Here is a 12,893-nt window from a genome sequence, read left to right on the forward strand (position 1 = left end):
ACATGACTTGTCAACTTTGATACTCAACGTTCCAACCAATGAAGTCAAGCATGCCGTATGCTTTCTTTACCACCCTATCTACTCGTGTTACTATGGACTTGGACCACAAGATCCCAAGTATAAGATAGTCCCTGGATGGGGAATTAGGGGAGGGTCCCTGTAATTGTTGGTGTTGGCCTGGGTGAAGGGCTAAGTGAATACCTCCCAGGTACACAGCATAGGCTCAGTGGTCCAAATTGCTTTGGATTACAATGTTCTGTGTCAGGTCTCAAATTACCCATGCACCAGATCCCAGAGTGTTATTTTCTGCCTTGCTTGTGTGTAAAGGGAGAGTTAGTGCGACAGCTGATGCTCCATCTGGCCGTCTGACCGTGTGACTGTCCCATGGGAGGTATAACTCTGATCGCTCTCTTTCCCAGATCTGCAGTAAGATCATCGAGAAGAACGCCAATCCTCAGTGGAACCAGAGCCTCGTGCTGCCAATTAGGGTAAGGGAGCCAATCTACTGCACTCATGGCAAATGCCCAGATCAGCTGAAGTCCCTGGGGGTAAAGCATATTACACTGTAATGAGTTCAAATCCCACCGTCTCAACTGGAGAACTTCAATTCAATTCATTAATAAAAATATAAGGTAGAACAGGAAATTCAAGCCTGCTCTGCTAAGCAATACCATAAGAAATAGGAGAATTAGGCCATTCAACCCATCGAGTCTGCTCCGCCATTCAATCATGGCTGATTTTGTTATTCCCTCTCAACCCCATTCTCCTGCCTTCTCCCTGTAACATTTGATGCCCTTACTAATCAAGAACTTATCAACCTCTGCTTTAAATATACCCAATGACTTGGCCTTCACAGCCATCTGCAGCAATGAATTCCACAGATTCACCACCCTGTGGCTAAAGAAATTCCTCCTCATCTGTTCTAAAGGGGCATCCTTTTATTCTGAGGCTGTGCCCTCTGATCCTAGCCTCTCCCACTACTGGAAACATCCTCTCCACATCCACTCTATCCAGGCCTTTCAATATTTGGTAGGTTTCAATGAGATTTCCCAACCCCCCCCCCCCCCCCCACCCCCCATCCTTCTAAGCTCCAGCGAGTACAGGCCCAGAGTGATCAAACGCTCCCTTTCATTCCTGGGATCATTCCTGTAAACCACCTCTGGACACTATCCAATGCCAGCACATCCTTCCTTGGATATGGGGCCCAAAACTGCTCACAATATTCCAAATGTGGTCTGACCAACACCTTATAAAGCCTCAGCAGTACATCCTTGCTTTTATATTCTAGTCCTCTTGAAATGAATGCAAACATTGCATTTGCCTTCCTTACTACCGACTCAACCTGCAAGTTATCCCTTAAGGAATCCTGCACTTGGACTCCCAAGTCCCTTTACACCTCCGATTTCTGAATTCTCTCCCATTTAGAAAATAGTGTACACCTTTATTCCTTCTATCAAAGTGCATGACCGTGCACTTCCCTGCGCTGTGTTCCATCCTCCCAACCTGTCCAAGTCCTTCTGCAGACTCCCTGCTTCCTCAACACCACCTGCCCCTCCACCTATCTTTGTACCACCCGCAAACTTGGCCACAAAGCCATCATTTCCATCATCCAGATCATTAACTTAAGATGTGAAAAGTAGTGGACCCAACACCGTCCCCTGTGGAACACCACTAGTCACCGGCAGCCAACCAGAAAAGGCCCCCTTTATTCCCACTCTTTGCCTTCTGCCAGTCAGCCAATCTTCTATCCATGCTGGTACCTTTCCTGTAACACCATGGGCTCCTATCTTGTTTATCAGCCTCATGTGCGGCACCTTGTCAAAGTCCTTCTGAAAATCCAAGTAAACAACATCCACTGACTCTCCTTTGTCTATCCTGCCTGTTACTTCCTCAAAGAATTCCAACAGATTTGTCAGGCAAGATCCCCCCTCAAGGAAACCATGCTGACTTCAGCTTATTTTATCATGTGCTTCCAAGTATCCCAAAACCTCATCCTTAATAATGGACTCTTAACATCCTACCAACCACTGAAGTCAGGCTAACTGGCCTATAATTTCCCGTCTTTTGCCCCCCTCCCTTCTAAAAGAGTGACATTTATGATTTTCCAGTCCTGTGGAACTATTCCTGACTCTAGTGATTCTTGAAAGATCACTACTAATGCCTCCACAATCTCTTCAGTGACCTCTTTGAGAACCCTGGGGTGTAGTCCATCTGGTCCAGGTGACTTATCCACCTGCAGAGCTTTCAGTTTCCCAAGCACCTTCTCCTTAGTAGTAGTGACTGCACTCACTTCTGCCCCTTGACTCTCTCAAATTTCTGGCACTTTGTTGGTATCTTCCACAGTGAAGACTGATGCAAAATACTTATTCAGTTCATCCGCCATTTCTTTGTTCCCCATTACTACCTCTCCAGAGTCATTTTTCAGTGGTCCGATGTTCACTCCTGCCTCTCTTTTACGATTTATACATCTAAAAAAACTTTTGATATCCTGTTTTATATCATTGGCTAGCTTACCTTCATATTTCATCTTTTCTCCCCTTACTGCTTTTTTGCTGCCTTCTGTTGGTTTTTAAAAGCTTCCTAATCCTCTAGCTTCCCACCAATTTTTGCAATATTGTATGCCCTCTCTTTTGCTTTTATGCTGTCTTTGACTTCCCTTGTCAGCCATGGTTGCCTCATCCTCCCTTTAGAATGCTTCTTCTTTGGGATGAACTGACCCTGTCTCTTCCAAATTACTCCCAGAAATTCCTGCCACTGCTGCTCTACCGTCATCCCTGCTAGGGTCCCCTTCCAGTCAACCGTGGCCAGCTCCTCTCTCATGCCTCTGTAGTTACCTTTACTCAACTGTAATATCAATACATCTGATTTTAGCTTCTCCCTCTCAAACTGCAGGGTGAATTCTATCATATTATGATCACTGCCTCCTAACGGTTCCTTTACCTTAAAATCCCTAATCAAATCTGATTCGTTGCACAACACCAAATCCGGAATTGCCTTTTCTATAGTGGGTTCAACTGCAAGCTGCTATAAAAAGCCATCTCGTAGGCATTGTACAAATTCCTTCTCTTGGGATCCGATAACAACCTGATTTTCCCAGTCTACCTGCATATTGAAGTCCCCTATGACCACCGTAACATTGCCCTTTTTACATGCCTCTTCTATCTCCTGTTGTAATTTGTACCCCACATCCTGGCTACTATTCGGAGGCCTGTATATAACTCCCCCCAGGGTCTCTTTACCCTTGCAGTTTCTTAACTCTACCCACAAGGATTCGACATCTTCTGATCCTATGTCACTTCTTGCTGAGGATTTGATTTCATTTTTTACCAACAGAGCCACCCCACCCCCTCTGCCACCTGCTTGTCTTTTTGATAGGATGTGTATCCTTGGATGTTCAGCTCCCAGCTGTGATATTGCAACCATGACTCTGTGATGCCCACAATGTCGTACCTGCCAATTTCTAACTGCACTATGAGCTCATCTACCTTATTTCGTATGCTGTGTGCATTCAGATATAACACCTTCGGTCCTGTATTCACCAACCTTCTTCTCAAATTAGTCTCCATGTTGCCTGAAATTAAATTCTTATCCCTTTCTAAACATCATCTATTTTTGTTCTGGAGACTTCAGTAACCTCTTCTTCCCTTTCACTTCTCTTGTATCTCCATATTCCTCAGACCCCTTGACATCTTTTTGCGTTTAAGTGTATCTCCTTCTTAGACAACTTCTTCTACAGCTCTCTGTGGCAATAAATTCCACAAGTGAAGAAATTTTGATTTATCTCAGTCCTAAGTGTCATCGCGAGTGGGAAACCTCATCCTTTTCCTGAGTGCACTTAACAAATTCCACCCCCATCCAATCTCTTAGGACCATGGGAATCCCAGTCAATGTTAAGGAAGTTAAAATCAGCTATTCCAACCCTATTGTCACAGCCCTCATTTTTGTCCATGATCTCCCTATATTATTTGCTCCTCTCATTACCACTGGCTTTTGGAGGGCTTATAGTATAGTGATGAGCACGGGTTCAACAACACTCAAGAAGCTCGACACCATCCAGGACACAGCAGCCCACTTGATAGACATCCCATCCACACCCACTCACTCACTCGACCAGCGACACAGAGTAACAGCAGTGTGTACCGTCTACAGGATGCACTGCAGCAACTCACCAAGACTCCTCAGACAGCACCTTCCTCACCACAAGGACTGCAGTGGTTCAAGAAGGCAGCTCACCACCACCTTCTCAAGGGCAACTAGGGACGGGCAATTAAATGCTGGCTCAGCCTGCGAAGCCCACACCCCTTGGATGAATAGACCAAATAAAATTAAACCTTCCCAGTGTTTGCTGGTGTGAACCTCCATGTCGCATTGGAAAATGTCCTTCTCTATATCCTGCTTTGGTCCAATCCTCCCAGTGATGTTTTTTAACCATAGAACCATACAGCACAAAACAGGCCCTTCAGCCCACCATGCTGTGCCGTCCATCAAACCACCCTTTCCTCCCGCATATCCCTCTATCTCACATTCCTCCATGTGCCTATCCAACAAATTTTTGAACTTGTCCAATGTATCTGCCTCCACCACCACCCCAGGCAGTGCATTCCATGCACCAACCACTCTCTGGGTGAAAAACCTCCCCCTGACATCTCCCCTGAACCTCCCACCCATAACCTTAAAGCCATGCCCTCTTGTCTTGAGCATTGGTGCCCTGGGAAGGAGGCGCTGACTGTCTACTCTATCTATTCCTCTCAATATTTTATATACCTCTATCATGTCTCCTCTCATCCTCTTCCTTTCCAGTGAATAAAGCCCTAGCACCTTAAGCCTCTCCTCATATTCAATACGCTCTAATCCAGGCAGCATCCTGGTAAATCTCCTCTGCACCCTCTCCATTGCCTCCACATCCTTCCTATAATGCGGCGAACAGAACTGAACACAGTGCTCTAAGTGTGGTCTAACTAGAGTTTTGTAAAGCTGCATCATCACCTCGCGGCTCTTAAACTCAATCCCGCGACTTATGAAAGCCAACATCCCATTGGCCTTCTTAACTGCTCTTTCCACCTGTGAGGCAACTTTCAGTGAACTGTGAATATGAACCCCCAGATCCCTCTGCTCCTCTACACTGCCAAGTACCTTGCCATTTACCCTGTACTCTGCCCTGGAGTTTGTCCTTCCAAAGTGTACCACCTCACACTTCTCCGGATTGAACTCCATCTGCCACTTGTCAGCCCAGCTCTGCATCCTATCAATATCCCTCTGTAAGCTCCAACAGCCCTCCACACTATCCACAACACCGCCGATCTTAGTGTTGTCCGCAAACTTACTAACCCAGCCTTCCACCCCCTCATCTAAGTCATCTATAAATATCAGAAAAAGTAGAGGTCCCAGAACTGATCCCTGCGGGACACCACTGGTCACTGCCCTCCAATCCGAGGGCACTCCTTCCACCACAACCTTCTGCTTTCTACAGGCAAGCCAATTCCTAATCCACACAGCCAAGCTTCCCTGGCTCCCTTGGCCTCTTGACCTTCTGAAGAAGCCTACCATGAGGAACCTTATCAAATGCCTTACTAAAATCCATATAGACCACATCCACCACACTACCCTCATCAATCTTCCTCGTCACCTCCTCAAAGAACTCTATCAGGCTTGTGAGGCAAGATCTTCCCTTCACAAAGCCATGCTGGCTGTCCCTAATCACTCCATGATTCTCCAGGTGTTCATAGATCCTATCCCTTAGAATCCTTTCTAACAGCTTACCCACCACAGATGTAAGGCTCACCGGTCTGTAATTCCCTGGACTATCCCTACTACCTTTTTTGAACAAGGGGACAACATTCGCCACCCTCCAATCCTCCGGCACCATCCCTGTGGACAACGAGGACTCAAAGATCCTTACCAGCGGTTCAACAATCTCCTCCCTCACCTCTCGAAGCAGCCTGGGGAAAATCCCGTCAGGCCCCGGAGATTTATCCGTGTTGATATTATTTAACAACTTCAACACATCCTCTCTCTTGATATCTACAACCTTGAGAAGATTACCCTTACCAGCACTCCCTTCCGCGTCATCAAGACCCCTCTCCTTGGTGAATACCGAAAAGAAGTATTCATTGAGAACTTCTCCCACTTCTGCCGCCTCCAGGCACATTCTCCCACTTTTGTCTTTAATCAGACCTACCTTCACCCTAGCCATCCTCCTACCCTTCACGTACGTGAAAAAGGCCTTGGGATTTTCCTTAACCCCACTAGCCAAAGCCTTTTTATGTCCCCTTCTAGCTTTCCTCAGCCCTTTCTTAAGTTCCTTCCTCGCTACTCTATATTCCTCACGGGCCCTGTCTGAACTTTGCTGCTTATACCTTATGTATGCTACCTTCTTCTCCCTAACAAGTCCTTCCACCTCTCTCGTCACCCACGGTTCCTTCACCCTGCCATTCCTTCTCTGCCTCACCAGGACATATTTATCCCTAACATCCTGCATAAGATCCCTGAACATTGACCACATCTCCATGGTACATTTTCCTTCAAAAAGGACATCCCACTTTACACTCCCAAGTTCTCTCCTTATAGCCTCATAGTTCGCCCTTCCCCAGTTGAAAATCCTCTTGTCCTCTCTGCACCTGTCCCTGTCCATGACAATTTTAAAGGTTATGGAGCAATGGTCACTGTCCCCCAAATGCTCACCCACCAATAGATCCTTCACATGTCCCAGTTCATTTCCTAAAACTAGATCTAGCATGGCATTCCCTCTAGTTGGCCTGTCGCCATACTGCGTCAGGAATCCCTCCTGGACACATTTAACAAATTCCGTCCCATCTAAACCTTTGGCACTAAGCAGGTTCCAGTCTATATTTGGGAAGTTGAAGTCTCCCATTATAACAACCCTGTTATTTTTGCTTCTCTCCAAACACTGCCTGCCAATCTGCTCCTCTATATCTCTACTGCTACTGGGGGGCCTATAGAATACTCCTAGTAGAGTAACCGCTCCTTTCTTGTTCCTTAACTCCACCCATACGGACTCTAGAGATGATCCTTCTACAACATCCATCCTTTCCACAGCCGTAACAGTGTCCCTGACCAGTATCGCCACCCCTCCTCCTCTTCTCCCCACTTCCCTATCCCTCTTAAAACGCAGAAAACCAGGAATATTCAATATCCACTCCTGCCCTGACGTCAGCCACGTCTCAGTAATAGCCACAATATCATAGTCCCCTATACTTATCCAAGCCCTCAGTTCATCCCCCTTATTCCTGACACTTCTTGCATTTATGTAAACACACTTCAGTCCATCTACCTTACTACTTTTATAGCCTGTATTCTGCTTCTCCTTCCCCAAAGCCTCTCTACCTGTTTGATCTAACTTTTCCCCATCCCCTTCTTCCTCTGACCTACTCCTCCAGTTCCCTTCCCCCTCACAAACTAGTTTAAACCCTCCCGAACCACCCTAGCAAACCTAGCCGCAAGGATATTGGCCCCCTTCTGGTTCGGGTGTAACCCGTCCTCTCTGTACAGGTCCCACCTTCCCGAGAAGAGATCCCAATGATCCAGAAATCTAAAACCCTCCCTCCTGCACCAACTTCTCAGCCACACATTTATCTGCCACCTCCTCCTGTTCCTGCCTTCACTATCACGTGGCACCGGCAGCAATCCAGAGATTGCTACCCTTGAGGTCCTGTTCCTCAGTCTTCTGCCTAGCTCCCTGAACTCGCTCTTCAGGACCTCATCCCCCTTCCTACCTATGTCGTTGGTGCCAACATGGACCACAACTTCTGGCTGCCTCCCTCCCGCTCAAGAATCCTGCGGACCCGATCAGTGACATCCCGGACCCTGGCACCTGGGAGGCAACATACCATCCGGGATTCATGCTCACTGCCACAGAACCTCCTGTCTGTTTCCCTGACTATTGAGTCCCCTATCACTACCGCATGTCTCTTTCCCACCCCTTCTTTCTGAGCAGCAGTACCAGTCCCAGTGCCAGAGACCTGGTTACTGCAGCTAGGCCCCTGCAGGTCATCCCCCTCAACAGCCTCCAAGGCGGAAAACCTGTTACTGAGGAGAACACCCTCCGGGGTTCCCTGCTCTGTTTGCCTGCCTGACTTCTTCTTCCTCTTCCCTTCCCTGATAGTCACCATTCTATCTGCATCCTGAACCTCAGATGTACCTGCTCTAAGGGGGGTGACTGCCTCCTGATGGACCGTGTCTACATAACTCTCTCCCTCCCTTATGCTGCGCAGTTTGTAGCTGCGACTCCAGCTCATCAACTCTGAGCCGAAGTTCGTCCAGCCTCAAGCACTTACTGCAGATGTGGCCATCGGTCCACGAGTTCCCACATCAAACAGCTGCAGCATATGACCATGTCCTCCATCTGACTACCTTTTTCTCCCCCTAGTTAATCCCACCTACAAATCTATAATAGACAACAGGTAAACCTTACCTTTTACCTACTTACCAGCTACTTACCCTCCTTGCCCCTTCACGCCGAAGCCCCTTGAGCCAAAGCCCGACCACTCTGCTGCCTCTCACTCCGCTGCCTGCTCCGACGCTGCCCGCTCTATAGGCTGTTTGCTTTTTTAAGCTGCCCGTGCCGCGCCTGTGCAGTCCAGCCCCCATTCGACTAGTTAGAAAAAAACAGAATATAAGTATAAATCAGAATGTTTTCCCTCCTGCAGTTTCCCTCTATGTGTGAGAAAATGAGGATTCGCCTCACTGACTGGTGAGTCATTCCTGCCCTTGAACGTACGTGAGAAATGCTCAGCAGGTCAGGCAGCCTCCATAGAGACAGGAACAAGACTGATGCTTCAGGTCAATGACCTTACACCAGAATTGGGGGAAGTGAGAAAGTTGAGTAGGTTGGAGGGGAGGAGACAACAGATTGGTTGGGGAAACAGGACGGATTAGCAATGCCAGTGGTTTGTTGGTGAACAACGTTGACAGTGCTGGGGAGAAGGAACTTGGGCTGATGGGATAGACTCGGAGCCATAGAGCACAGAAACAGGCCCTTCAGCCCAACTGGTCCATGACAACCAAGATTCCCATCTAAGCTCATCCCATTTGCCTGCATTTGGCCCATAGCCCTCTGCACCTTTCCTGTCCATGTACCTGTCCAAGTGTCTTTTAAATGTTGTTATTGTACCTGCCTCACCCACTTCCTCTGGCAGCTCGTTCCACATATGGATCCTTCCTTAATGTGCTGAGTGATTACTTTGGGAGGAGTCCCTCCTGTCCCTTACCCCTCTGTATACATGCTGCTAACTTGGGGGACTGTGGGTGCAATGTTATGCTCCCACCACCACTGGGAGGTGCTGAAGATAGTAATTGATTTGTCACTCACCAACTTTTACCGATGCACCATCGAAAGCATCCTATCTGGATACATCACGGCTTGGTACGGCAACTGCTCTGCCCAGGACTGCAAGAAGCTGCAGAGAGTTGTGGACACAGCCCAGCGCATCACGGACACCAGCCTCCCCTCCTTGGACTCTTGTCTTTAGCTCTCGCTGCCTTGGTGAAGCAGCCAGCATAATTAAAGACCCCACCCACCCAGGACATTCTCTCTTCTCTCCTCTTCCATCGGGAGCCTGAGGGCACGTACCACCAGACTTAAGGACAGCTTCTATCCCACTGTGATAAGACTATTGAACGGTTCCCTTATACAATGAGATGGACTCTTACCTCACAATCTACCTTGTTGTGACCTTGCACCTATTGCACTGCACTTTCTCTGTAGCTGTGACACTTTACTCTGTACTGTTATTGTTTTTACCTGTACTACCTCAATGCACTCTGTACTACTGTGCAATGAATTGACCTGTATGATCGGTTTGCAAGACAAGTTTTTCACTGTACCTCGGTACAAGTGACAATAATATATCAATACCAATTTATTATTGTCGTATATATTGAGATACAGTGAAAAGCTTTTGTTTACGTGCCACCCAGATAGATCATCCCATACATTGAAATAGTAAAAAGGGAAACAGAATGCAGAATATAGTGTGACAGTTACGAAAAAAGTACAGTACAGTGCAGGTAGACAATAAGGGCCATGATGAGGTAGATTGGGAGATCAAGTGTTCATCTTTATTGTTTGAGAGGTCCGTTCAAGTGTCTGATAACAATGGGATAGAAGCTGCCCTTGAGCCTGGTGGTACGTGTTCTCAAGCTCTTGTATCTTCTGCCAGATAAGAGGTGAATGACCAGGGTAGGCCCTTGATTATGAGGCTGGTTTCCCTGATGTGTCCACAACTCTCTGCATTTTCTTGTGGTCCCAGGCAGAGCAGTTGCCGTCCCAAGCTGTGATGCATCCAGATAGGATGCTTTCTATGGTGCATCTGTAAAAATTGGTGAGGGCCAGATGGGAATGATTCCTTCGCTTCCCTTGCTCCCTCACTCTGGCTCTGTGAGCAGGGTGACGAGGGGGAGGGTGCAGGGTTGAAAATGACTGTTGCTCTGAAATTGAAAAGCAAGAAAGCTACAACAATGGAATCACTCTGGCACCCACAGCAACTGTTCTGTAATAGGGAGAGTGTCCGTGGGCTGCGGGAGGGGATTCAGTGGGAGGGGAGAGTCGATGATGGGGGAGCATGGCTGTGGGGGGTGGGGAGAGTCGTTGACAGGGGAAGGTGCCCATTGAGAATGGGGAGTTGCATGAATATTTTGGGGACTGTTTTGTATCGCCAGTGGATTTGTTCCATCAAGCCCCGGTGATCTGGAAAAGTTCCCCTGGCATAGTGTCCCTGTTGTGCCCTGCTCTCTGGGTGTGGGCAGTGCCTCTGTGAGCGGGGCCGTGGATTCGGGTGACTCTGCCAGTCTGTTTCTCCTCCAACAGGGATCGCCTCTCTCACAATGACGTGATTGGCACCACCTACTTGTGTATGTCCAGAATCTCAGCCCCAGGAGGAGAGATCGAAGGTGAGCTGGTCGGATTCAGTAACAACTAGGAGGGTAGAAGTTCCCTGACAGTTAACGTCGGTGGGTTGGTTTAGCAATGGCTGTGGTGGATGAAGTTAATTAATTTGGAACTTATGATGGCTGCGTTAAGTTCCACATCAGAGGTCAATGCCTCTATCCCAGTCTCACACCCAGATACTTCCCCACTTGTGGCACAGCAAGATCCCACACACTTGTAACTCCTCTCCTTTCCTCGTGCCCGGTATCCCTCGCGCTCCCTTCCACGGAAGGCAAGAGTCCGTGCTCCCTCCAATCCCACATTCCCTGATCGAGGACCTGCCGGATTTTCCCGTCGCCAGGGGTGTCCTCCGAATGAGGTACAGTTTCTGCACTTGGTCCCGGTGTTTCCCTGTGCTATTAATTAGTTTGCTTCTCTTCCTCATGCAGAAGGAAGCCATTTGGCCCATCGAGTCTATGCTACCTCTCAGAGCGACCTCATTAACCCCATTCCCCAACATCTCCAAGCAATCTATTCTCTCTCACATCATCTCCTCCCCCCCCCCCCACCCCCGAGGATTTACTGTGGTGTTCCACATCCTCCTCCAACTTCCGTTCTTCCCAACACGGACCTACAGCTCACAGTAGTGGCTAGGTTTCCAAAGGTCCTTCGCCCACTGCGATTCAGCAGTGGAAAGGCCCAGTGGGTCAGGTCAGGGGAGGCAGAGAATCAGACAGGACACAAGGCCATTGACCTGAGGCTTTTACAGTGTTTCTCTCTCCACAGATGCTGCCTGACTTGCTGAGTGTCTCCAGCATTCTGTTTGTCCCTCCATTCCCTTCACGCTCATGTGCCTGTCTAACTGCAGCCACTATCAAAAACACCAAGATGCTGGAGGAACTCAGCAGGCCAGGCAGCATCCGTGGAGAAAAGCAGACGGTCAACATTTCAGGTCAGGACCCTTCTTCAGGTCCACTATCGTACCTGCTTCCACAACCCCTGGCAGCCCGTTCCAGGCACCCACCACTCTGTGTTTTTAACAAAAAAAACTTGCCCCACACATCTCCCTTAAACTTACCTGCACCCCCCCCCCCCCACCCCCTTGCCTCATTTGACATTTCTACCCTGGGAAAGAGAAGAGACATTAAAAATCGGGTCCTATCTGCCTTCTCAAATGGGCATAAAAAATTTGAAGGCTTGGGCAATCTTAGTGCACCTGGGCCAGTGGATTCTCTGGTGTCCTGGGCCACTAGTTCTCTCAGTGCCCTGGGCCAGTGGGATCTTGCTGTGCCTCGCCCAGCTGGCATTCTCCCAGCATTCCAGGCTAGTGCATTCTCCTGGCATTCCGGCTAGATGTTCCTCGCACCAAGAGTCATTGTGAAATCTGGTTGTAATTATACTGCTGTCTGTGGCATCTTGCTGTGTATAATTTGGCTGCTGCTGATCCCATTTTGCAACAGTTTCTCAAGTTCATTGGTTGGAAAACACTGAGGCTGCAAAAGAGGAAAGGTGGTGTCCTTTTGGGGCAGAGCATCAGGGAGGCATGAAAAGAAGTTCTATAAGAGATGTGGTGGTCCAGATACTCATGGTCACTTCAGCAGACAGTTCCCATACATTGCTCCCCTGAGCAAAGAGGTGGGCTGAGACACCGGTCAGTGTACTGGTATCCCCCAAGAGAGGGGGACTGAGACACACTGGTCCATGTACAGATATCCCACTTAAGAGACCCCGGTCAGTGTACAGATATCCCCCTGAGAGAGAGGAACTGAGAGACACTGGTCAGTGTACAGATCCCTTGAGAGAGAGGAACTGAGAGACACTGGTCAGTGTACAGATCCCCTGAGAGAGAGGAACTGAGAGACACTGGGCAGGGTACAGATATCCCCCTGAGAGAGAGGAACTGAGAGACACCGGTCAGTGTACAGATATATCTCTCCGAGAGTGATGGGTGGGGGGGGAGGTGTTGGGAGACCCAGTGTTTAGGGTCACCACCTGCCCTTATTTGGTT

At 48.5% G+C, this 12,893-nt stretch overlaps 1 protein-coding gene across 6 annotated transcripts in view; it reads left to right on the forward strand.

Moving 5' to 3' along the window:
• The window catches only part of dysf (dysferlin, limb girdle muscular dystrophy 2B (autosomal recessive)), a 280,694-nt gene that overhangs the window by 95,740 nt on the left and 172,061 nt on the right, over positions 1-12,893 (forward strand). For all 6 annotated transcript variants that reach the window (XM_052038414.1, XM_052038407.1, XM_052038430.1 and 3 more), the window contains exons 14-16: positions 420-488; positions 8,667-8,710; positions 10,826-10,908. In XM_052038414.1, coding sequence (XP_051894374.1) covers positions 420-488; positions 8,667-8,710; positions 10,826-10,908 — 196 coding nt within the window. The remainder of the gene's footprint in view (positions 1-419; positions 489-8,666; positions 8,711-10,825; positions 10,909-12,893) is intronic.

Source organism: Pristis pectinata, chromosome 2 (assembly GCF_009764475.1).
Source record: "Pristis pectinata isolate sPriPec2 chromosome 2, sPriPec2.1.pri, whole genome shotgun sequence".
NCBI lineage: Eukaryota > Metazoa > Chordata > Chondrichthyes > Rhinopristiformes > Pristidae > Pristis > Pristis pectinata.